Source organism: Strongylocentrotus purpuratus, unplaced genomic scaffold (genome assembly GCF_000002235.5).
Source record: "Strongylocentrotus purpuratus isolate Spur 01 unplaced genomic scaffold, Spur_5.0 spur5_scaffold_10, whole genome shotgun sequence".
In the NCBI taxonomy this organism is placed as follows: Eukaryota; Metazoa; Echinodermata; class Echinoidea; order Camarodonta; family Strongylocentrotidae; genus Strongylocentrotus; species Strongylocentrotus purpuratus.
Window position 1 is genome coordinate 12,330,779 of NW_022145595.1, and position 26,287 is coordinate 12,357,065.

At 37.2% G+C, this 26,287-nt stretch overlaps 2 protein-coding genes across 2 annotated transcripts in view; one reads left to right on the forward strand and one right to left on the reverse strand.

Annotated features, from left to right (window-relative positions):
- The window catches only part of LOC100887941 (matrilysin-like), a 35,641-nt gene extending 24,160 nt beyond the window's left edge, over positions 1 to 11,481 (reverse strand). The window contains exons 1-2 of the mRNA XM_030980105.1: positions 11,401 to 11,481; positions 7,530 to 7,635 (exon numbers count right to left, since the gene is read on the reverse strand). Of these exons, the coding sequence (XP_030835965.1) occupies positions 7,530 to 7,635; positions 11,401 to 11,481 (187 nt within the window). The remainder of the gene's footprint in view (positions 1 to 7,529; positions 7,636 to 11,400) is intronic.
- A 4,897-nt stretch (positions 11,482 to 16,378) lies between these two features.
- On the forward strand, positions 16,379 to 25,043 carry LOC100890969 (delta(7)-sterol-C5(6)-desaturase). Its single transcript, XM_011667902.2, has 6 exons — positions 16,379 to 16,867; positions 19,957 to 20,108; positions 21,758 to 21,968; positions 22,687 to 22,983; positions 23,955 to 24,075; positions 24,874 to 25,043. Exons 1-6 carry the CDS (start codon positions 16,756 to 16,758, stop codon positions 25,022 to 25,024), a joined length of 1,044 nt encoding a protein of 347 aa, XP_011666204.2. The 5' UTR covers positions 16,379 to 16,755; the 3' UTR covers positions 25,025 to 25,043.
- Positions 25,044 to 26,287: the final 1,244 nt, after the last annotated feature.

The window sequence follows — 26,287 nt, forward strand, 5'->3', positions numbered from 1 at the left end:
ATGTGGAATACTTTGCAATATGATTTCAGAGATATTACTGGCCCGGATGTGACAAATTAACTTAACAAACTGAGATGACTCATCAACCCCCCCCCCTCCCTGCATTTTGTGTTGGCATGGGGCTAGTGTCTTTGCATATTTTCATTATTATTTAAAAATTCCGTCTTTTTCAAATCTCTTCTCTATTTTGACCCAATGAATATCTTTGATTGCTCTTAATAATTACATGGGTTCCTTTGTTACAATCATACATACACTTTACTGTCATAATTAATTGAATACTTATTTTTTATAAATCTTAGAGAAATTATGAAAGAAAACTCATTCATTGTACATCGGAATACAAGAGAGTTCATAGTTCAGGTGGGGGTCTATTCGCTATTCGTAAGGACCGCTATTCATAAGGTCCGCTATTCATAAGGACCGCTATTCATAACGTGAAATGAGGGTCGCTATTCATAATTCACATTAAGGGTCATTAATCATAAGGACCGCTATTCATAATACAAAATAAGGTTCATTACTTATAAGGGTCGCTATTCATAACACGGGAAGAGGGTCGCTATTCATAATAGGAGAAGAGGGTCGCTATTCATAATACGAAATGAGGTTCGCTATTCATAATGGTAAAAGAGGTTCACTATTCATAAAGAAATAAGGTTCGTTAATCATAAGGACCGCTATTCATAACGTGAGATGAGGGTCGCTATTCATAATACGACGAGAGGGTCGCTATTCATAATACGAAATAAGGTTCATTACTTATAAGGGTCGCTATTCATAACACGGGAAGAGGGTCGCTATTCATAATAGGAGAAGAGGGTCGCTATTCATAATACGAAATGAGGTTCGCTATTCATAATAGGAGAAGAGGGTCGCTATTCATAATAGGAGAAGAGGGTCGCTATTCATAATACGAAATGAGGGTCGCTATTCATAATAAGAAATGAGGGTCGCTATTCATAATAGGAGAAGAGGGTCGCTATTCATAATAGGAGTAGATGGTCGCTATTCATGATACGAAATGAGGGTCGCTATTCATAATAAGAAATGAGGGTCGCTATTCATAATACAAAATGAGGGTCACTATTCATAATAAGAAATAAGGGTCGCTATTCATAATACGAAATGAATAGCGACCCCCTACTCCTATTATGAATAGCGAACCTCATTTCATATTATGAATAGCGACCCTCTTCTCCTATTATGAATAGCGACCCTCAGGTCGTATTATGAATAGCGACCCTCTGCTCCTATTATGAATAGCGACCCCTACTCCTATTACTAATAGCTATCCTCTTTTCCTATTATGAATAGCGACCCTCATTTCGTATTATGAATACCGACCCTCTTCTCCTATTATGAATAGCGAACCTCATTTCGTATTACGAATAGCGACCCTCTTCTCCTATTATGAATAGCGACCCTCAGGTCGTATTATGAATAGCGACCCTCTTCTCCTATTATGAATAGCGACCCCCTACTCCTATTATGAATAGCGATCCTCTTCTCCTATTATGAATAGCGACCCTCATTTCGTATTATGAATAGCGACCCCCTACTCCTATTATGAATAGCGACCCTCGTTTCGTATTACGAATAGCGACCCTCTTCTCCTTTTATGAATAGCGACCCCCTACTCCTATTATGAATAGCGAACCTCATTTCGTATTATGAATAGCGACCCTCTTCTCCTTTTATGAATAGCGACACCCTACTCCTATTATGAATAGCGAACCTCATTTCGTATTATGAGTAGCGACCCTCTTCTCTTATTATGAATAGCGACCCTCTTCTCCTATTATGAATAGCGAACCTCATTTCGTATTATGAATAGCGACCCTCTACTCCTATTATGAATAGCGACCATCTTCTCCTATTATGAATAGCGACCCTTTTCATCGATTATGAATAATGACCCTTATGAATAGCGACCCTCATTTTGCATTATGAATAGCGACCCTCATTTCGTATTATGAATAGTGACCCTCATTTCTTATTATGAATAGCGACCCTCTTTCTGTGTTATGAATACCGGCCCTTTTGTAATATTATGAATAGGGACCCTTATGAATAACGACCCCGATTTCGTATTATGAATAGCGACCCTCTTCTAATATTATGAATACCGACCCTCTTCTTTGATTATGAATATCGGTCCTTATGAATAATGACCCTTATGAATAATGACCCTTTTCTCCAATTATGAAAAGCGGACCTTATGAATAGCGGTCCTTATGAATAGTAGACCTTATGAATAGCGGACCTTATGAATAGCGGTCCTTATGAATAGTGGACCTTATGAATAGCGGACCTTATGAATAGCGGTCCTTATGAATAGCGACATAGTTCGGATCTTCGCGTTGGGTCAGGAGTCAGGTTACACGAACTACTATAAAAACATGCACCCATACTCACGAAAGGTCGGATGCTTCACGTTGTCTGGTTACAAGATATTTTGTGAAGAAATGCCCCATATTATAATTGATGAAAGGTCGGGTAAACTGAAAGCAAATTATCACAATATTTTCAAAGATGGTCCTTGAGATAAGCCTAATCTTTTTGCATGTGCAATCAAGAAAAGATGCCCATACAATGGGGGTGTTGTCGATAGCTAGCATTTTACGAACTCTTGTGAGTATTTTTTTTTAAAGCCGGGTTGAGATGCGAGTTTTCGTAGCTTTTTCAGAAAGAGTCCGGGTAAACAGGACCCAACACATTAATGATGAAACGGGGGTGCATTTCACAAACGTCACGCCCGACCCTTCGAGAATGAGCGCTTCAAAATGCACGATTGTTCATGTTACCCGAAGACGCGAAGACCCGTAGGAACGAAGTAAGCCATCCAGGAAGACTTGAAGGAAGAACCATGATCTAAAACTGGTAATATCTTTTTGAACATTTGCTAAAGAGGTAGGCCGTCGGTATATTTTTTCCTTGGACTATACTCGGATTATACAGTGACGTAGATATAGAAGGCACGTAAGTGCCCCGACTAGGTGGAAAAGTATAAAATTGAGAAAGGGATAAAAAGAAACAAGGGGGGCAAAGATGTGTGTGTGTGTGGGGGAGGGGGTAATCAACGTCTTGTCAATTCGCATTTCATCCACCGAGTATGAGACCTCTGTCCCCTGGAAAGAGAGATAGACATAGAGAGAGAGAGAGAGAGAGAGGGGGGTAGAGAGAGGGGGAGAAAGGGAAGTGAGAGATAGCCCGGAGTCTCTTTATACTGGACGTTGTTAACTTTTATCGATATAGTCTGGAATTTAGGAAACTTAGCATAAACAATAAAAGAATAACCAGATTATCGCATGTTATTGTTTATTATGGAGTAGGGAGAAGAGAGAAGGAGAGAAAGAGAGAGATAGAGAGATAAGATTGGTTCCTGTTACTATATTCCACTCTCATGAAAATTTGTTCTTTTCTTGTTTATGTAAAACGGTATAGAGCCCATGATATCTTCTATATCATATACAAATCAAAAGTTTGTCCCTGATGTTTATGTTTATATTAATATTGATCTATTCGATAGGTTGCCATATGTTTTGTTTTATATGTTGGGGTTATGTAATAACTATAAACAAAACAAACAAATAACCCTGATATATATAGCTTTGGGCCGCTCTGGGAAAAGCGCAGTATATAAATAATAATAATAATAATAATAATATAATCATGTATATGTCCTTAAACTTATTTGTTATTTCCTGTATTTGTAATCCCCTTTTGTGTACAAGGCCTCTTAGAAAAAACAGTATTAAAACTGCGAGAGCAGTACTCTGTTTACATAAAACAAATAAATAAATAAAATAAATGGGGAGAGAGACATTTTTTGCTCAAAATATTCTCCTCTTTGGTAAATACACGTTTAACCTTCAACGCAAATGATGAATATGTTTGAACTGATAACTTTGAATATTTGATTAACTGATTAATCTGATTCTCAATAATATTTGCTTAGCTTGATATTTCTAGCTCTTTCCCACTACCACCCATGCGGAATGCGTGCACTCATTGTCAATACCCCGAAGCCATGGTAATCATTTGTGGTGTACTGTCCAATGTATCACAAGCGGAAGGGGGATGAAACGCAACCATAAAAGGGGCCTTCACGTTTTGCCAAAGAAGGACAAAATTTTTTTGTCAATGATTCACAGCAAACAATGGTCTTCAGATAAACAATTTAGTTCGACATATTTTGGCAAGACAAATAAATGAGGTAAAACAAAGGTTAATTATACCCTGATATCAAGTTGATTTTTTAATAACAGCATAAAAATGAGATAAACAAATTATTGAACATTGAGCAGTATCCGATAAAAAATTGGAAAGTTATGAATTTTCGAAGTTGTCATCAGACATCTGACAATTGTTGAAATTGACGTACAACAGAATGTGATCCTTATGTTTAAATTCATGAATAACCTGTTCCTAAATCATTGAGAATTTGTTCGTATCAAATAACACTGTCCATTCTTACCTAAATTATTGATCATGTATAAATCAATAAGAGATCATGGTCCGGATCTATGTAATGCATTCCAAGACTCAATAAAATCAAGTAAAACCCTAAAAACATTTAAATTCAATACGAAGAAAGCATTTCTGTCATCAGAGTACATCATTTGATCCTTTCCCAGTGCTGAATTAATACTCAATATTATTTCCAGATTTCTATAAACATCCATTACTATAATTTGTATCTCCCGTATACTTTTATAAGTTTTCTGTGTCAGCCATATTTACTTTAACATATTTTCATTTTCATTTTCAACATCATCCTCATCATCATCACCATCTCCATTCAATGTTTCTTTCATTTTTTTCTTATATTAAAACCAAACCAATATCAAGGTGGACTTCCCCTTTAATATTATTATCGAGTGTTTGTACGGTTTGTAACTTCGAACACCTAGGTTACAAACTGACAATAGTTTACTATAAGCTTGTAACATGCATTACGTTTCGTTTTCTTCGTTTTCTTCCTCCTCCTCCTTCTTTCTTACTTTCCTTTTCTTTCTTATTTGCTTTTTTTTCTCTCTCTTTTTTTTTCTTTCTTCGTCGTGTTCTTCTTCTACTCATTTATCTAGCGAGGAGCCTTTTTCTTTCCTCGGTTAAGTATTTGATTTAAAACGGTTTCTTTCTGTCTTTCTACTTTTTGAAATCGCTGTCTCTTTCATTCGTATTTTTTTTTCTTGTTCATCTTCTACTTCTTCATTACCTAGCCAGAATCCTTAATCTTCTAGCCTCGGCAAAGTTAAACTAATTCGTACCCGCTCTTCTTTCTTTCTTTCTTTCTTCCTTCTTCTTTTTCTTTTTCTTATTCTTATTCGCCTTCTTTGTTTTCTTCTTTTTTTTTTTTTTCATCATTATCTAGCCAGGGGGTGTTTCATAAAGCTGTTTGTAAAGTTACGCATGACTTTACGAACGACTTGTATATGAAAAGCCAAATAGGATGCTCAATCATTCTTGATTATTATTTATTAAGTTGAACTGTGCAGATGTAGATTAACATTCCTATTATAACAAACATTTTTAATGCAAAGTATATTTTTTGCCATAATTTTATTGAGGTTATTGGAAATATCAGAAAAAAAATTTGGGCATCCTATCTGGCACTTCATATACAAGTCGTTCGTAAAGTCATGCGTAACTTTACGAACTCTTTATGAAAACACCCCCTGGTGTGTTAGTTCTTCTCACTTTTAAGGAATACAGAATTCGTATGCACTCTTCATCTTGTTATTCTCCTAGTCCATGACATCTTCCTCCTTCTTCTTCTTCTTCTTCTTTTTCTTATACTTCTTGAGTCTTTCTTTCTTTCATTCTTTCCTCTTCCCCCACATTTCTCTTTCTTTCTTTCTCTCTCTCTCTCTCTCTCTCTATCTCTCCTTCTCTCTTTCTTTCTTCTTATTTTTCTTTCTGTTCTCATCACAATAAAAGAACATCATTTTTAACCATCACCCGTCGAACCTTTCTCTTTTTCTTATTCATTCCCAACCCATTACGGTGCCCTTTACCTTTATATTTTGACACCGAACCTAAGCCTATTCCCCCACGGCCCCACCCCCTCTCATATTAACCCATCCACTGAGAGGGATCCTCTCCTGTCACTGGGAGCCGATTATTGACGTCGGCTCTAGTTCCGGTTCTCTGTTGTCTGAAATCGTTTCAAAGTTGGTTAAAGGTAAAGACCAGTAATGGTCATGCGATTGTATTGTGAAAGAAACGTTGTGGAATCGATCAGAAAAGGTTGATCATCTAGCATATAAGTATTGGTGCGTACTGCAAGGTTCTAGAATCATCAAAATGATAAGAAATTTGGCCCAGTCTTCGTAAAGTTACAAGCACTGTACACAGAAAGATGTATATGGGACTACACACACGTGCGTTATATCTCTCACACACCAATAGATATACTAATTTACAAAATATATCAATTAGTAGGCGGTTTCCCGGCAAAATTTGTATCATCATGTATTAATCAAAACATATTCTTTCACATGATTGGTAATAAGAGCTTCCATTTCATTTTTAGAAATTGGGGCGTTTCCAATACTGGTCTTTACCTTTAATGGTCAAATACTGATTCATTTTCTATTCACCTTTCTCTTCTTCGCCTGTCTCTATTTCTATTTTCATTTTCATTTTCACCTCCCTCATATTCTTTCATTGTTCTAAAATTACATCTTCTCCCTGATTCATAAGGCGAGAAAAGGTGTGAGAGAGGGAGAGAGAGAGATAGTAACACAAATAGTGGTAATGGGTTAGATAGAGAGAGAGAGAGAGAGAGAGAGAGAGAGAAAGAGAGAGTGGGAGGATTGGGGGGGGGGGGGGGGGGGGTGAATGGATGGGAAAACTTCTTGGTGCAAGAAAAATCACCCAGATCCAATACAAGTTTCGCCAATAAGATAAGAAGCAATGATTGGCCACAAAATATATTTATTGTTATTTTATTTTTATAACATTCACAAATCATGAAATGAACGCAGGGGTTTTTGGTGTATTAATTTGATTTATTTTATTTTATTTTATTTATTTATTTCTGTTTGATTTTCTTTTTCTTTTGCATTTTTACAAATATATAACAAACAAACATTGCAAATTTACACATGACAAAAGAATATATGCAGAATAAAGTAAGGCTGGCTGTAACTAATCGAGAACATCAAACAGGAGGGTTGACAAAGTAAGCAAACCTTGATAGTATGACTACCCTCAAAGGATACATAATAATACAAATATGGATGAAAAAAATATTGGGAAAAGGGGAAAAAAAAGAGGGGATGCACATCAAGATTCACAGATTTATGTGGTAGTTGGATTTCAATTTGTTATATAAAGGTAAAAAGAAGATGCAAATTTGAATATTGAGTGGCCAACTAGGGATATAATAGAATGAGAAGACTCGCGAGGTTCAGACAATATGAATGTGAATGTATTTTGATTTAATGTAAACTTTCTCGATGAATGTTGGATATCATACCTACCTCCCCCCCCCCCCCCAAAAAAAAGACGAAAAAACTTACCTGTCTGTTCAAGGCTATAGAAATCTTGAAAGTCCTCTACAGCTCGTTTAATGTCGCTATCAGTGCTTGGTTCCCCGTCAGAGAAACCATAACGGTTAAGCAGGGTCTGTGGCAATAATAGATGGCATAGATATGAAAATAAGAGTTAAGAGGTAGCGCTTCCAATCCTATCCGTTGAGAGGGGAGGGGGACATATACTGCGGCGGGCATAATGGTGCAAGCGCGTTGCGCTGTAGTGCTCGAAGTGGAGGTCCCTTTTGCAGCCAACATCTAATTCTGTGGAACGTTGCAGGAATTGTGAATATGTCATGTCTGTCCTATCTGTGAAATTTGAACATTAGCAGTGTCCTAATGTTCAAATTATGCAAAGAAACCCGTTTACTTGCTAGACTTCCTTGTCAGACACTATTTAGTGACTGACTGGCTTTTTTTCTCCTTGGTAATAACATACATAAAATGAGCTGTAAAGGGTTCATGAGCATTTTTGTCTACATCAATAACCCACTTCTTGTAATGGCCAAAATTAAACTAATTGAATCTTTGCGCAGCATAAAACTTACGACCATTCGGTACAATGGTCTGAAAATCAGACTTTTCCTTACTGGCTCTATAGCTCCTAAGTCGATTCGACAACTAATAGTCGTTATTTTCCCACTTAAAGACATTTTCAAGCCCCCCCCCCTTTTTTTTTAGAGAGAGAGAGAGAGAGAGAGAGAAGTTCTAAATTAGTATTATCTTTCAAATGCCGTTGGAATTTAACCTTTTCATTTTTTTAGCCTGCAAATGGGACATAGTACGACTCGGAAACATTTACCGTGTTTACACAGTGACTCGGCTCGGGGGTTCAATACGCGAGCCGAGTCACTGTGTAAACACGGCAGTTTTATGTCATCATATGTGAACGGGATCTCTGTGATTCGCGAGCCATGTCGAACCATGTCGAACCCAGCTAGAGCGTATACCTTCTCTGCTGATGCTGAATATTTGAATGGAAAATTTCCCGCATTGTGACGTCATTATGATCCGCTGGGGCCGTGTTGAACTCGCTTTTTCTTGTTTCCGTATAAACAAGATCACAGTTGCCCTCTTCGTAGGGTTCAACCACCGAACCGATTCACTGTGTAAGCACGGTAAATGTTGAAGGTTGTTAACAAAATTGCGCAATTTTTGTATGAAATGTTACCTATTTTATTCCTTCTACTGTACTGACCCTGTAACATGCCCAAAATTCTGAAAAAAAAACTCTCAAAACACAAAGATAGTTATGGTTTTCTTTGAAGGTGTCACTATGCGACACCCTTTAACGGTAAATTCTCCCAACCATTTTTGAATTTTCCCAACCGTTTGTCCATAGAAATAAGACATAAGAAAGGCTTTTAGAAATCTTTCAACACTTTAGAGTCTGGGATGGTATATACAGCCAATTCATTGCTTTGTGACGATTTACATTCATCTAAAATGTAATAAAATTGTAATAATATAGTTGGGAGAATTAAGGAATCAATCAGATCAGTTTTCCCCAATTTTTATCATTCATAACGGTCTGTTTTTACTCAAACTTTCAGATTATCTTTATTTGTACATCTAGCATTGAAGTCACTACCTAAGCACAATTTTCTCTCATCTGAACAATGTTACTAATCAGTCACATTTGCTCTACGGCTAGGACATGGCGGTCGTACGCCCCCGAAAGCGAGAGATAGTCTTGTGGCTCTGCGGTAGCCTCAGTGTCACCCGAGGGTGTATCTCTATCGCGGAGTTATAACTCTTATCATTTCTAGGTTCGTCGCAGCGATTAGACACGCCGTATAGCCATGTCGTAGAGCGGTTCTACGGTGACCGTACGTCGGTCGTACGGTGGCCTTACGTTTTATATACTTCAGGGGTGAAGCGGTAGCATCGGTCTGGCCGCACGGTCAACCTCAGGTCCCCCTTCGGCCGCATTGCGGGCATCTTGCGGTTACCTTGCGTCTGCCTTAGTATTTGTCAAAAACCTACGGCCGCCGCCGGGACGCCCTTAGACGACTGTGCGTCATCACTTCAAGGGCCGTACGGCAGCCGCAGATTTTATATCTCCACAAATTCAAAATACGCCTTGCGGCTACCCATTACATCTCTGACCGCTCCCATACGTGACCGTGGGAATGCTGTGGCGGCCCTATTGCTATTGGACGTAGATAGTTTAGACCACACGGCCGCCGCGGCAAATGTGACCTAGGCATAATAAAGTCCCTTTAAATAATATAGAGCGACTGCGTTAGAAGATCTTCTATTTTCAAACAGCGAAAAATTATTTTCTATAAGAATTTAGAGACTAACTATTCATACACCAAAAAAGATATTGAAAATACAATTTTCTTATGAAAAATGTTCCTTCTGATTGGTTGGTCTCATCAGCTCTGAATCATGATGTAATCGTTGATGCCTTTGTCAATACACTTGTGCAAGCTAGGAAGGTTCCCAAATATGCTTAATGTCATTCTAGAGCCACATGTTCCCGAAAAGAAATGAACATTCTGGAAAGAACTTTCTGACCCTAACCCTGTTAATTGGGACGAGATTCATATTGATAATTTCAAATGTTCTATAAGCACTCGCATTCGTTCATTTTATTTCAAACTATTTCATAGAGCCATAGCTTTAAATAACTTCTTGTTCAAAATTAACGAAAGAATTCTCCTAATAGTTCATTTTGCGATAATGAACCCGAGACTTACCTACATCTTTTCATCGAATGTCAGACTGTAAAACCTATTTGGGATGATACCATTAAAACTATTAATCAGAAGATTAATAAAGTAGTGAATTTTTCAATATTTGAAAGAATGTTTGGCTATAAAAAGAATATGTTTTTGACGTATTTATTTCTTATGCTTAAATACTACATTTGTTTATGCAAATTTCAAAGTAAAATACCCAATTTTCAGGGTTTCAGAACTTACATTGACTATAATAAAGATCTTGAATATCGTATTGCAAAAAAGAAAAACAAACTGCCCTTGCACTTTACAAAATGGAAGTTTGTTTTATAATGCTGTTTTATAATGTCGTATCGGTACATGTGCATGTAATTGTCTGCATCTTAGTGTAAATTTACTTTTCGTGAGGTTTTGATCTGCGTTTTACTGCTTTTTTGTAATCTTTTTATAATAACTTGTAAATATTGTGATTGTTTTTCGATTGTTCATTAAAACAAATAAAGAAAAAAAAAGAAGAAAAAAAGATATTGAAAGAAACATAACTTGCGCTCCGTATTCGACCGCTATTATCTATGATGCCACAAAAGTTACCTGAACAAATTAACGATACACAGTCTTAAAGGAGCCAATGCAATAATTACATAAAGGTAGCAGGAAATAGAAATGGCGTGGAAAGGAATCTAAATTTTCTTCCCCCCCCCTCTTTCACTTTCTCTCTCCCCACCTCCCTTTCTTCTTCCTTTTGTTTCTTCTTTCCTCCTTTATTCTTTTGTTTTCTATTTCCCTTTAATTATTCCTTTTTTCTTCTTCCCTCTTTCCTTCCCTCCAGTTTTGAGGTGGAACTGTAAGGGTATAGCAGCCTTCAAGCCCACCCCCCCTCCACCGACCCCCACCAGTACGCCAGTAAATAGACCATCTCCCTATATACCAAGAAATGAGATTGCCCAAATATTGGCGATTCCAACATTTTTTGGGATGCCGCATGCCCCCTATATGGACTACAGACTATACGAATATGTGTATATTATTATGGTACATGATCATAAATTTCCTTTGTCAGAGACAGCCTATTTTTCGATTTTAAGTTTTGTAATGGCCATTATATCATTATAACAAATATATAACATCATTATTAACTGATACCCGAACGATATTATAAAGCTTGTACATACCATTGCGCGTTTGTCGGTAAGCTCTGCCAGGCCAGAACCCACAATACAAGCCAACATGAGGGCCACAAGACTCTCTTTCATTTTGACCTCTAGAGATCTCTGCTTGTCGAAACAAAAATCTAACTTGAAGAACGTCCTGAATATACTTCCCCTCCGATATTGTCTCTGGAAACTGTGATGAACCCTGTGTAATGAGATCCCCTTTTATAGCCTTGCAACTTGGTATAAAATATAATTATTAAGATATGTGAGATAGTTCCTCTTTCTTTGTTGACATGGTTAGCTTTATTGAAAATAATACAAAAACCGCATTCGTGAAATATAGTTGAAAATGGAAGCAAGGTGAGAGCGTCATCAAATCGTCCCAGCAATTAGAAAATGTTTACGTCAAAAAAAGTCTTTTATTGAAATGGGAAGCAAGGTGAGAGCGTCATCAAATCGTCCCAATAATTAGCAAATGTTTATGTCAAACAAAGTCTTTTCAAACTGTACTTTTTGTGGCTTGTTTCCAACATATCACCGCAGGGATATGAAGAGAAAAATGATATAATAACATGTGTGGTTTGTAGCCGGAGGTAGGTCACGGGCTACACACCGGACCTTGTTTCAGTTCCAGAGCATAGATTTTGTAAATTTGCGAAGCCTTGAAACTTTGTAGGAAAATATCAAATATGTATATAAGAATTGCGGTGATATTATTTATCGACCTTTCATACCGAATGATTTGTTCCCTTTACAGTGCGACCCACAAAAAACGAAACCAAGAATTATCGATGTTTTATCATAACTTAATCATAATTATAATTAATAAATGACACATATTTTGAAAGCTGAGATCCTCCTCTTTCATTTGATGAAACTCATTATGATGCATTTTTCACGCATGAGTAATTAAAATGAATTTGAAGAGAGGAAACCAAAAAGTCATTTGGCGGACGGTATCTGAATTTCAAAGAGAAAATCACATTTCCAGAAAGTTGAGTTTCTGCCCTTTCATAACACCTCAATCAGGAAAAATGAGCTAGAAATAACAAAGTTATGTTTGTTTAAAGTGGTGCTTGCATTTCCATAATTTTATTAAACAAATTCGTTTTCACTGGCTGCCTTCCGTAGCAACAAATGGAATTAACAAAAGACTTAACTCCGTTTCGTTGACAATTCGCCGTAGACGAAAGACTTTATACATGAAATGAAAGTGGTGGACTTCAGCTTTCAAAATATGTGTCATTTATTCAAGACATTATAAATGTGACTAAGTTTATAAAACATCGATAACTCTCGGTTTCGTTTTTTCTGGGTCGCACTGTATATGGAACGGATTATTCTCCTTCCCAAACCCCACACTAACTTTTTGAAGAAGAAAAACCCCACAATATACACTACCAGTTACCTATCATGATGAGCACTCTGAGCAGCAGGTAAATGTTGTCTTATGTACCCCCTTAAAATCTTGATTCTTTTCGGCATTTTAAATGAGAAAAGAACACAAGTTTCATACTTTGTCAATACTTAAAAAGTGAAAACCAATTTGAGTCGGCTAAACTTGCCGCGCGAGGGTGAGTCATCTCAACGAATTTGACGTACGAAGATCACCCGCAACTGTGGCGCTGGTAATTTCACCGGCTCGTTCATTGGGGACCATCGCCAAAGAACAGTTCACGGGAGGGGTAAGGGAGGGCTTATTCGAGGAGGGTTTTTTGATTTTATTTATTTATTACACATCTTTAAAAAGAAGGGTAGCCCAATCAGCAAATGAATACTGGTTTTCGTTGGGGCCCTTCATAACACAAACAACTATATACATTTCAACAAATCAAAATATAAATAGATTTAGAGAATTACAAAATACGACTTTAACCACCACAAAAAAAAACAAAAAAAACTTGCAAACCAGGTGATAAATAAACGGATTTGAACATAGAGAATAACAAAATGAGTGATATGTATACGATCAAATATGTAAATGCCATATTGAAGCAAACAGTAAAAAACAACAACAACAAACAATAACAACAAACAAACAAGAGAAAACAATGGGGAATGGGATGGGGAAAATGAAGCGGGAAGAGCGGCACATTTTGTCATACATGAGTAGAAATACTTCTAAGCAAACTAAAAAACGGCCACTGTATAGCAACTCTCAACAGAACAAAGGCTATTCACAAAACAATTATTGCAATTGTTTAACCAAAAATTGCCAACAAAAAGAGCGTAATTATCAATTACTTTATTCATTCTACCTTTCATGAAACACATAGACATGCCACCCATAGCACTGTGTGCGTGTGCGTGTGTGTGTGTGTGCGTGTGTGTGTGTGTGTGTTGAGTCGCGCTCTCTATCTATTTATATTTAGAATTTTACATCAAGCACAATTTTAAATCATGTTGCAATACTGTGAATGACAAACATTATTTCGGAGTGAAAGTTGCATTACAGCGTATTGCCTCAAATTCAAGTTTAAACATTTATTTCCTTCACATAAATAAAATTAAATATATCACAATATTAAAAAGACTATAACATTCAAGTGAAATTAGAAGTGTATACGTATAGAAATGCATATATATATATATATATATATATATGAGACAGAGAAAGAAAGGGAAAGGAGAAAGAGGTAGAGAGAGAGAGATGTATATACGAGAGAAAGAGACAGACCGACAGACAGAAGGAAAAAAAGGGGGGGGGGCATGATCAAGGCAAGACTTTTTACAGATATAAATGAACACCAGAATAATTCAAAATATAACATCACATAGTGATCAAGACCGGGAAATGTCATCTCCTGAAGAAATACGAGCCCCCATGATTGATGGAAACTCTGTAAAATACTTTTTCCAGACTTTGATTATTGATAAATACAAAATGATGGGCAAAGGCATAGATTTGGTGGAAACATAATGATTCATAGTGCTTTCAGTTTCTCTCTGACCAAATCGATAATCAATTTATACTTCAATTACTTTTTAAAGCTGTCACAATAGAGGACAAAATAAGACGAGGATTTCTGTCCAGTCGGACAAATCTGTTCATCTTTAAGTTAAGTGGTCTCCTTTCGGTAACTCCCAGTCTTTAATATTAAAATTAAAAAAAGAATGGAATAAGGAATAAGGAACGATGGAATGATCTATCTGGGCTGTGGCCTGCTAAGGAAATTGACATTTTGTATATCATATATGTTTATGTTTTTATTTCCTTTTTGTGTATTAGTTTCTTTCTCCGCTTTGTTTTATTTATTTATGTCATCTTTACAGTTCTTTTCCCTATGTATTTATATTCAATTGATGTCTTTATGTTCTCTTTTATGTTTGTAACACGGTCTTTTTAGGCTGATGTGAGCTTTACCGTGATTAAATAAATTCAAACCCATTCAATTCAAGTCAAGACAACACTAGGGGTACTAAGGGAGTTACTAAGTACTAACCACATCGCACATTCAAACTACAGACATTTTAAACTGAAGTAAACTTTGTTAGCCTCGTGCAATAACCAAAATAGCAACAACAACAAAAACACCGTGGTGAGTTAGAGGATTATTCGTGGATAATGTAAACGCACCCCACGAACTTGTTTTGACACTTCTAATAGTGCGAGCAAACATAACGGAGAACCGTTATAGTCATGAACCATTTAGTTAATCAGTAACAACTGCAAGCGATAAGGCGAAAAATCATGAACTTTAAAAGACCTTTCCCCCTATATAGTGTGGTACGGTATGTCACTGAAACAGCTCCCGTAGGATTTTTGTACCAAAGTTGATTTTGTTTTTGCATTTTTGGATTCATTGGGGTCCAAGCTATCAGAAATTGATGGGGTTCAAATTTTCCCGAAGACACCAAATTTCCCTATTGCGCGTTATAATTTATATGCCATTTTGGCGCCCAATATGACCCCCCCCCCCAGGAAATGAAGAAGGGGTCTGGAAATTTGAACCCCATCATTTTTGGCCAATTGGGACCCTTTTTAAAGCCAAAACAGCAAAAAAAAAAAAAAAAAAATCAACTTTGGAAAAAAAATCATACGGGATTACATACCGTACCGCACTAATAATATGGCTTACTAGTTAATGAGATTGTATTTTTTTTCTTTTTCGGGTAACCAATTAAGTGGAAGTATAAGAAAGGATATTTAGATTTGGATAACTTGAAGAAAATTCTGTGAATCAAGTCATCATTGATGTCCAATATATAAACCTCACATTGGCCACTCTCCATCCAGGTGATGTAAATGGGAACCCGGTAGGAAGAAATTCCACAAATGTCAGAGCACCTAATTAGGGAAGCTCGGCTGATTCCGGGATAATAATAATAATACAGCGCTTAGAAAAATTAGTTCCAAGCCTTGTTATTATCATTATTATTATCATTATCATTATCATTATTATTATTAATAGCCCTAAAATAAATCTAACACGAAACTTTAGCTCAGACCCTAAGAAGGTTGTGTTTTCAATAAACACCCTGAGCAAAATTTATCCGGAGTACGTCAATTTCATAATGGTCTTGTAAGATTGTCATAAAAACATCGCTTTTTATGACTTCCATTAAGTTGCGTGAAGATTCCAATAAAAATAATGTGTTTTTGAAATAAAATCGATATCGTGTACGACGAAAAACGCCGATGGTAACCATTTGATACATTTATAACACACCAACAGATAGGCCTTACATTACAGATTCATTACGGCTCGACATTAAAACTAAAAAAAAAGTATTCACGATTTTTTAAATTTAATTTTCTAAGTCGTGCACCATCGTGTCTGTCACCTTTCTGTCATCACGCCATTTTGTTATCAGCAAAGCCCTTAAATAGGCCTACAAACACTTTGACATCTTTTACCCAACGCGACCTTTTCTGTTCAGCGCAAAAGTTCGTTCACCTTCTGTATACCCAAACTTTAATCGATAAGGTTTCATAAAAGAAGTTCGCTGTTGCCTAATTATTTTATTCACATGCCCAGAGTGCGTCAATGACTCTACGGTGTTTTTCCCTTCTCCATCTAGCTTTCAATTCATCTTAGAAGCGAAGTCACGAGGATGGATTTAATTCGATGAATTCCGTAAAAATTATAAATAATATGTTTATTAGACTAGAAGAAAGTCGAAACTAGAAATATTGATTGTTCACGTAGGTGTTAACCGTTTTTCTTCTTCACATGAGCTCTTCATCATCAGTAAGTGACTTTTCGGATGTTTTCTAGTATACAAGGACCAGACATCTGCTGACGAGGGGTAATACGTTCACTACCTGAACTCCATCGCTAGCATCATCGGGAACAGTCGTCAAAAATCATAGTCAATAAAGGAGTTCTTTGTTTTAATCTTCATCTTTATTTGAAACTGTATCGAAACACGATGGAAGGGCAAGATTTAAAGAAACAATCTGGCTTTGCTCAAGGAGTGAAAAATCGACTTGCTGTAGCTGTTGGGAGTTTCATGACTGCTATTCTGGCCACGGGTATTCGAGGTTAGTAAAAAAAAAAATAAAAAAAATCTTTATTTGACCATTTGAGATAAAGAGGACGAGTTATTGCAATAATAGTAGTTTTTTCCTTCTTCTTCAATATTGGAAAGAAAAGTTATAAGCTGGGGGGGGGGGGGGGGAGGGCGAAATTGTTTCATTGTCAACTTATTAAAGTTAAAATGATAACATGATTTCCTTATATATGGCCATGTAAATTCACAGTGTCAAATTATTGAAGTGGGTGGGGCTAAAACAATTGATCTTACATTAGTGTACATCAAGATTTTACACAAAGTGTCAGAATCGCTGTCTAAATTTTCATTTATTTAGAAAATTATTATGTTATTAATGTTGTTATTACCCTCTTTTTCGTCACCAAAATAGTGAGATATCCTGTTGCGACCGATTCGCACAATTGTGAACAACCCATGTATTATATTGTTTCAAAACATGAAATTCACAAATAAGATGATATTCATGTCGAGTTTTTTTCTTTGTAGAAAGAGAGAATTGGGAATCTTCATTTGAAGATATTGTAGATAAATGAAAGAATATGTGTGTTTTTTTTCTCCGCCCGAACAAATAATTGAATTGAAGAACAGTTGATTGAATAAACACAAACTAGATGGACCAAGAAAAACATATTTTATGCCGAATCCACAACTGCGAAATAACTGTGTATTTACATTTTATCTCTCACTTTACCTTCAGTTTAATTGTAATACACGTCCAAATGCTATCCTGACTTATATAAGTTATTCATATATGGGAATTTTAATTTGTTTGCTGTTACATGAATGATTATAAAAATATGAGTTATTGTTGATGGACAAAGTTTAAATCTTATCAGAGCTTTATTGGTCGATCTCTATGAATTTGTAGATTGATCAATAAAGTTCTGAGAAGGTATAAGCTTAATGTATCGAGAATAAATAATGTAACGTCGCAAAAATTTCATGAAAAGAGGGGAACAAATTATTCCGACTTCATTGGCAACGGTGTAATTCATTCTTATAACAAAAATATCGAATAATTATATATAAAAAGAGTTAAAGGAAACGATTACAATTTCATTAGATAAATTATCAACGTTTCGACAATCGAAATGAAAGGAACAATAAAATCATTTTAAGAACGATTTGATCAAATCCTCATCATTTTCCCCTGATATCTAGGAGATCTAGGCCAAACAATATCTGACTTTCAAGAAAATACAGTATACAAAGTGTATTCCCCTGAAGCATTCTAATTATAAAATGAAACATTGAACTCGAATTCTGGAAAATCCCGTAACGGTTACACCACATCCCATGATGGCGTCTCAAAAACGTTTTTCTGAGATCAAAATGATTTCATGCGACCTTTCTCAGACATCTGGCTGGAAACATTTATCGGGTTCAGTGATCCTTTTAAAGTTCGATGAACCTTCATGCAAGAAATCGCCTTGCTTACTGCAATGTAAACAGACCCAAACAGACGCAAATATTCGTCTAATTGTAAGACGTATACGAACTTTTTACAGAGCAAACAATGACGACCTTCTAAAGCTCAAACGAACTGTCAGAATCAGGCTGCCAGCATGCGTCCCAGTTCTCCGTGGCGTTTAGGATACGTGATACGGAAGACAAACGTGCATTATCTTTATTTTCGAACCTGATTGAACTGCTAATCTTGCAACTAAATTGACATGCCTGTAATTAATTAAAAATTCAATAAAAAATGAATGTTGAAATACACCTTAAAGCATTTTCTGTATGCATTTTTTCTTCAATATATTCTTGAAAAGCAAATATCGGCCTATTCCCATCATTGCGTATTTCGGACGCTTTACACTATCTAGCTTTTTTTCTTCTTTCCTTTTAACTTCAGACTTCAGGCTTATATTTTGTATACTAAAACTACTATAACAATGTCATTATTGTGAACAACCCTGTAATATTTTCATATGACAATATCATTTTACTATCATGACTGTTATGACTAATTTAAACCCATAAAAACAAGTTAATTATTGCAAAATATATTGTCTTTATCGATAATTGATTTCGTAATGTGTTTAGAGGATGAATTGTGTTTTGAAGGAAAAACATTGCATTCTGCAACATTTCACCTGTGTGCAAACGGAGTTGAACGTAATACGATTTACGATGGCTGTTTACGATCTGTTTAAGAACTTCATGGACGTGTGTATTGTGTTTTTACAGACGTGTGTCAATCAGATATGATTATTTACGTCTGGGGACCGACTTTTAATAGGGACTTTTAGATTTGCGTGGACTGATACGTGTGACGTCCATTCAAGGCAGTGCGTTAAAAGGACGTCGATCGTAGCAATCCTCGTTGTCGTTGTGCAAATCTAAAAGTCCCTTATGTCACCACCCGAAAGACGTGACTCAGTTTTGAACTTGCGTCCTCGGTTGTATCAGTTTGTAACTTCCACTATTAGCTGGATTACAGGCGCACGCCACAACGCCTAGTTCATGGACGGGCTCGGACTGGCGTTTTATAGCCCTTCAGCCAGGACGTGATTGCACACGCTTTAGGAGCGCGTTCAAACGCACTAAGAACGAGCTGAGGACGAGTTGAACTGTCACTGAACGGGGTGGTTGGGTTACAAACTAGTTAGAACAAGTTGCGAACAAGTAAGAATGGGTTTGGACGTATTGGGAACGAGGTAGAACTGGTTAATAACGGGTTTAAACTGACTACAGACTGGCTTGGACTGCCTGGAAATGGGCAAATTTACCCGATCTGAACTTGATATGAACTGACTGTGGACGGGGTACAGACGAGATGGACGTATTGAGGACTGTTTATGAACGAACTTCGATCGTATTATAGAACATTATTTACACGTTCTACACCGTCCACAACCCATTTTACGATTTTCTAAGACGATTCCAAAGCATAGCGAGAACTATAATCTGGTGTGATGGGGAGCTTTAGGTTGAAAGTCTGTAAGATCGTGTTATCATAAAGTAATCTTAACGAAATTACAAATATAGTTAAAGGATTTTGAGAAGAGGTGTAGCCTAAGAATTAATTATGATATTGATACTAAATACTTTTCTTACTTAATTTCTTCCATGCAGGTGATTGGTTGTTATTCTACGTTCAGATTCAGAAGCTGTGGTATGGGGAATCACTCATCACAGAGGCGTCCTTACCGGGTCTTGACCGGGGAGCTGCTGAGAATGGAAGTACCGTACAATACGAAAACCCCCTGGAACGATACCATATGCAGGTTCGTCAAAGATAATGTAATAATAATAATAATAATTGGGTCCATCTTCGTCATCGTCGTCGTTGTCTTCATCATCATCATCATCGTCGTAATCGTCGTCATCGCCATGGCCATCATCATCCTCATCATCATCTTCTTCGTCTTCATCATTGTCATTACTGTCGTTTTCATCATCGTCGTCATCGTGGTCATCCTCGTCCTCGTCGTCATTATCATCGTCATCATCATCGTCATCGTCAATAGCATCGCTGAGCATCTTCCACCATAAAATCACGATCTATAGTATATTCATGTACAAACATATATACATCCTGATGTCCTAAACACTCCAGGGACTTTTAGATTCTGCACGACGAGAACGTGGACTGCCCTTTTAAGGCAATGTGACGTCCTTTTAAGGCACTGACAGTGACGTCACATTGCCTTAAAAGGGCAGTCCACGTTCTCGTCGTGCAGAATCTAAAAGTCCCTATTCTAATTATAGTAGAGGTGTCATAGTCGAGTGGTTCGAGCACCTGATTAGAAATGCAAAGGCCGTGGATTCGATCTCCGACACGGCACTGATATCATTTGGCGTGGCATTAATTGACAATTGTCACTCCATACCCAGGAGAGAAGTGGAGACCAGGGCCCCGTCTTACAAAGAGTTGATATCAATCGTAAGTTATTTGCGATTGATATCAATCGTAACTATGTACATAAGAGATAGGAGACTGCAAACTTGCGATTGATTGGAGGACTTACGATTGATTTGGATCGATCGTAACTCTTTGTAAGACGGGGCCCTGGTAGGATGACGAAAGCCTTTGTGATAGTCATTGCCATATGCCCTCACGGTGACCATACGGTAGGAATACTCCCCAGGGAGTGGAGATGATGTACACTGTGAGTGAATAGGGACTTTTAGATTGAGTGGACGAGAACACGACGAACGCCGACTGATCATGCGTGTCAACGTCCTTAACTGCCCATGTTGACTACAATTAGAAATCCTTTAGATTGCACTCGACGATATACATGCATGCAGGAAGTAACACTATGAACATCACGGACAAAGAAAGAGGACAAAATATACAGTTTCTCATTCTACCCTCAACAAAAGAACATCCCTTGACTGCTATTATGTCAAAATATGTAGAACAGGTGAATATGCATGTAACACCTGTTCTACACATTTTTACATAATAGCAGGGAAGGGATGTTTCTTTGTCTACCTGAGGAACTTGAGCATGTAAAGGCGCTATATAAATATCAATATGTATGTATGTATGTACTAGATTTAGGAAAATCAAGGTTGACGCATTCTCGATCGCCGACTGAGACGACGTAACGCATGCGCATTGCCTTAAAATGACGTCACACGTTGCAGTCAAAGCTGTTGACATGCGAATCTAAAAGTCCCTAATGAATCATACAACTTGGGTAATGATACTATTTGTAAAGCGCTTAGATCGAGACGCGGTATCGTATTAAGCTCTTTATAAATCTATATTATTAATTTCTACAACACTCTTTCTTTGCAGGGTGTCTGGTTCTGCGCCCTCTAATCTCTGCTTGGTTGTTTTGGCGGTATTTCGTATTTATAAGCTCTCTATAAATCTATATTTCGTCGTTATTAATTTCTTTTCTACAACGCTCTTTCTTTGCAGGGTGTTTGGTTCTACGTCCTCTATTCTCTGCTTGGTGGTTTTGTTATTCTGTATGGTGTGGGAGGCTGGTTGAAGTGGCATTTCTACATCCAGAGACGTAACAAAGCGGCGGAATGGAAGTGCCAACCTGATCGCTTTCTAACTCCTGAAGATGATCGGCTTGAGTTTAGACTGGGGTCGATGAACATGGCTCTTGGATCGGTGCTTTCAGGTAATTCATTCACTTTGATTTGAAATTATTCTAACAAAGGCCTACACAGATCATAATTACAACCATTTCTTGAATTACGTCTTAGGTCATTCTTTTGGGGAACTTATCTAATTATTCATATAAACCGAATATTATAATACTGTCGTACATGATAGTGATATTGCGTATGATTTGTGTGTAGGTTTTGTAATTACGAACAATGACTACTTCAGGGGGGGGGGGGGCGTTTCACAAAACTTTTTTTCAGTGACAAATGACAGATTTTGTTATAAGCTACTGAAATCCTTGCTTCTGATTGGTTGTCAACAGATTTGTCACTGATTTTTGTCATTGAAAAAAGGCTTTGTGAAACGGGTCCCAGGTAGCACCAGATATTTGGTGATATCAAGCCAACATTCCCTGTAAGAGTCCTAAATTATATTAGGCAAATCAAAGTTTGTTCGCTGCCGCCATACAGGTATGGCAATGACAATGCCAAAACATCTCTTTGCCACCGAAACAACATGCATAGTAGTCAGAAAACAGCGAAGGTTGTATACTTTTATAATAGCAGACAACAAGATTATTAAAGAGCATATCCGAGAATGTGCATTTTTAAAATTTTGAATAGTGCCATATAGAAAGGTTTCTTTAATATCAGGAAATACGTAACATGTCTAATGGTTAACACTAATATGCCCCCTACCTTTCTAACAATTCTTTTTTTTTCTTTTACCAGGCATCCTCGTAACCTACATCATGAACGGAGGGGAGACCAAACTTTATTACAACATATCGGACTATGGTTGGGTCTACTTTCTACTCTCCATTCCCGTCAATTACGTATACAACGAAGCTGCGGCCTATTACTCTCACAAGGCTATGCATATTGCTCCTTGGTACAAGCGCTACCATAAACTCCACCACCGTTTCAAGTGCCCCACCCCTTTCGGAGCCGTAGCCATGCACCCCTACGACTTCCTCGCGCTCCAATTCCTGATTGAGATACCCATCTTCTTTATACCAATGCATGCAGGTAAGGAGCTTGGCACTGTACCTATTTTAATAATGAAGTTATACCCTTCCTATGTATCTCCCTCTATCTCAATTTTTGTCTCACCTCTCACTCTTTCTCTGTCCCCCCCTCTCTCTCTCTCTCCCCTCTCTATCTCTCCCCTCTCTCTCTCCCTCTTCCCTTGTCTTTGTTGTCTCCCCCAATCTGTCTCTTTCTCTCTCTGTCTCCCTCTATCTCAATTTGTTGTTCCCCACATCCTCTCTCTCTGTCTCCCTCTATCTCAATGTTTGTCCCATCTCTCTCTCTCCCTCTCTTCCTCTCTCTCTCTCTCTCTCTCTCTCTCTCTCTCTCTCTCTCTCTCTCTCTCAGTCTCTGTCTCTCTCAGTCTCTGTCTCTCTGTCTCTCTCTGTCTCTCTCTCTGTGTCTCTCTCTCTCTATGGGGATCTTCTTCATCCTGGTCTGATATATTACCTGTATCAGAATTGTTTGAAGCCAGAAGGGCGTTAACTCTGTATGAAATGAAAAGGGTTAACGCCCTTCTGGCTCCAAACAGTATGGTTTCAGATTTCAGTATCCTATAATGTAATATTGAGGGCGGTTGGGGGGGGGGGGTGTATTTAATTTACCCAGCTAACTTGAATATGAAACATTGGATACCAACCATTGACACATATTCGCTTGTTTGTTTCACCTGCTTGAGATGTAAGCAACAGGTGACCGACGGCTGTATAAAGTCTTCTCACATGGATTTGTTAATGAGCATTAATAATTTCGAACGGGTACGAGACAACTTACTGTAAATATTTCTTCGACCGGACAAAATAACAGAGATTATTGATTATTACGTATCCTCTACTCTTACTTTCAATGTCTTTAGTCAACTTTGTATTATCCAATTCTCGCATGGCGGAGTGGTCTCGAAAAGCATTTTCCAGTAAAAAAAAAAAAGTGTCACTTGATAACGACAATACCTCTTCTTTCTCCGTTTCTAGGTGTGTTCGTATTTTGGTTGATCTACGGTTACTACTACAGCATCTTAGACCACTCAGGAATACATTTAGATCCCTTTTGGCCATGGCAACCACAGGTTATCTTTCATGATAATCATCACAAGTAAGTACTCTCTCTTCATACCGGTGTGTTGGCTCATTAGAGTGTCCGCCTCACAACCTGGAGGTCGTGGGTTCGAACCCCGGCCGCGTCATACCAAAAGACGTTAAAAGACGGGTGTTGCTGCTACCTTGTTTTGGCGTTCAACAATAAGGGATGGAGCAACGTCGATCTGGCGCTGCTCAGTGGCTGCCGAGCTCACGATCAATTGTGCAAAAAGAATTTCCATTTTCGGTTTAACTTAATACAATTTAAAAGGTTATTATTATTATCATTATACTATCTCCTTTACATAATCAAAGAAGCATTTATAGACATCAGGGAAGGAAATGATGATTGTAATTATTATTGTAATGATGATGACCAAGAAAGATGTTCAATGGAGTTTTGTTGTTAATTCCTCAATAATATTGAAGATGAATTGAGGTATATAGTGGTTCATTTACTTGACTCTCAATTCAAGGGTGGAGGGTTCATTTCCCAGCTCGACTCTGACATATTTTGGCGAGGCATTAATCCACATCTGCCACTCTCCACCCAGGTGTAAATGGGTACCTGGCAATATTGTCGGAGTAATAATAATCTGGGTCCTCGGGAACAAAAGCATTGATGCTGATGAGGCTTCCCTTGGTTAACAAAATTATTGTTATTATTATTATTATTGTCATTATTATTATTCTGTTTATTATTATTTTCATTTTTATCATCGTCATCATTATTATCATTATCATTAATTTGGGGCATCATTTTAAAATTCCCGAAATGAATAAGCCTGTAATTTTCTTGTTCAACCCTCTCCAGGTTTTTTCACTGTAACTTCGGATTCAACACCGAGATGTTCGACAAACTTCACGGAACTCTGATGAGAAAAGATCGACGGTACACGGAAACCACCTTCGGAGGACAGGGTGCTCCAAAAAGTTCAAAGCCGCAAAATAAAAAGGGGAACTGAGTAAAAATAAAAGAATAAAGATAAATGAGACAATATCACTTTTAGTAAGTGTTTTTATTTGTGAATAGAACAATACGATTAAAATTGAGCGAGGTGGCAAGCTCTTGATCGTACTCAATTTACAAGAGCTTTCCTCATGTTTATGATAACTTTGAATTTTCAGAGTGAAAGTTATTATTATGAATAAGAAAGCTACACGATAAGTAAATTATTAAATTACTTAATTTTCCCTAGTAAAACGCTAAAAAGAGAACATAACATGTTCTTAAAAGTGTAAGTGATTACAGATTTTGTAATTCCATTATTATTAACATTCAAAGCTACATACAGTGCGTATTAAAACAAAAGTTTACCTACCTTTGGTAGCATATATTAAAAAAATTATAACCTGTGTTACCTTAGTTCAGAATATGGCCGGTTCTTTATATCCCTACATACTTGATTTAAGCCGCCGAAGATGGCGTTATCAACCAACTCATAACTATTCTCGCCAGCCCAAGGCTGCGTCGTAATTTAATGATCACGCCATCTTCGGCATGTAGCAAGTATTAACGTACGGGGAGGTAGCGTTGGATTGGTGGAGATCAAAATTAAATAGGCCAGATTATGGACTAGTCACTAGTGTGACCTGCAATCATATGTTACTATAAAGAAGAACAAATACCCTGCCAAAGATGACTGAGCAGCAGTACTTTCAAAAAGTATAATTGTAGAAATCCTCGTGTACCAAGTTATATGGCGGAATCAATGCATGTGAGTCTACATCCATTATTTTGAACGCGTCGAAACGGTCATGACGCACATAAGTCGACAAACCTCCTTTGTGAATTTGGGCCATTGTGTCCAAACAATTGCTCAGCGTGTGTTTTAAACTGTTAAAAGTAGGCCTACATGTTTTTAAAAAGCAGTAAGATTATAATATGGGTAATGATAACAGTAGATTTTTTTCTTTGAAAACACTCAAAATATAAAAAGATATCTGTGACTTTAAAGCACTTCCGTACCAACTGAATTTAATGTTTATCATTATCAATCATCTTCGCTCTTACATTGTAAGACAAACCATTCAGCGATTTAGATAATGCCAAGACAATGTGAACAATATCTTTAAGAATTCACCAATCGTGGCAAATGAGAGACTATTAAAAAAGAAAAGAAAATAAATTATGATGCAACTACAAAGAATTTGTTTCAGCAATAAATGAATGGGGAGGCGTCGTGGTCTAGTGGATATTCCTGTGAGCAGCTATGAAGGTAGGCAGT

Bases quoted from the DNA above. Each gene is read 5' to 3' on its own strand.
- LOC100890969 (XM_011667902.2), top strand. From the start codon at position 16,756: ATGGAAGGGCAAGATTTAAAGAAACAATCTGGCTTTGCTCAAGGAGTG. The intron at 16,868-19,956 runs GTTAGTAAAAAA...TCTTCCATGCAG, and splicing joins TCTGGCCACGGGTATTCGAG to GTGATTGGTTGTTATTCTAC. The intron at 22,984-23,954 runs GTAAGGAGCTTG...CTCCGTTTCTAG, and splicing joins CTTTATACCAATGCATGCAG to GTGTGTTCGTATTTTGGTTG.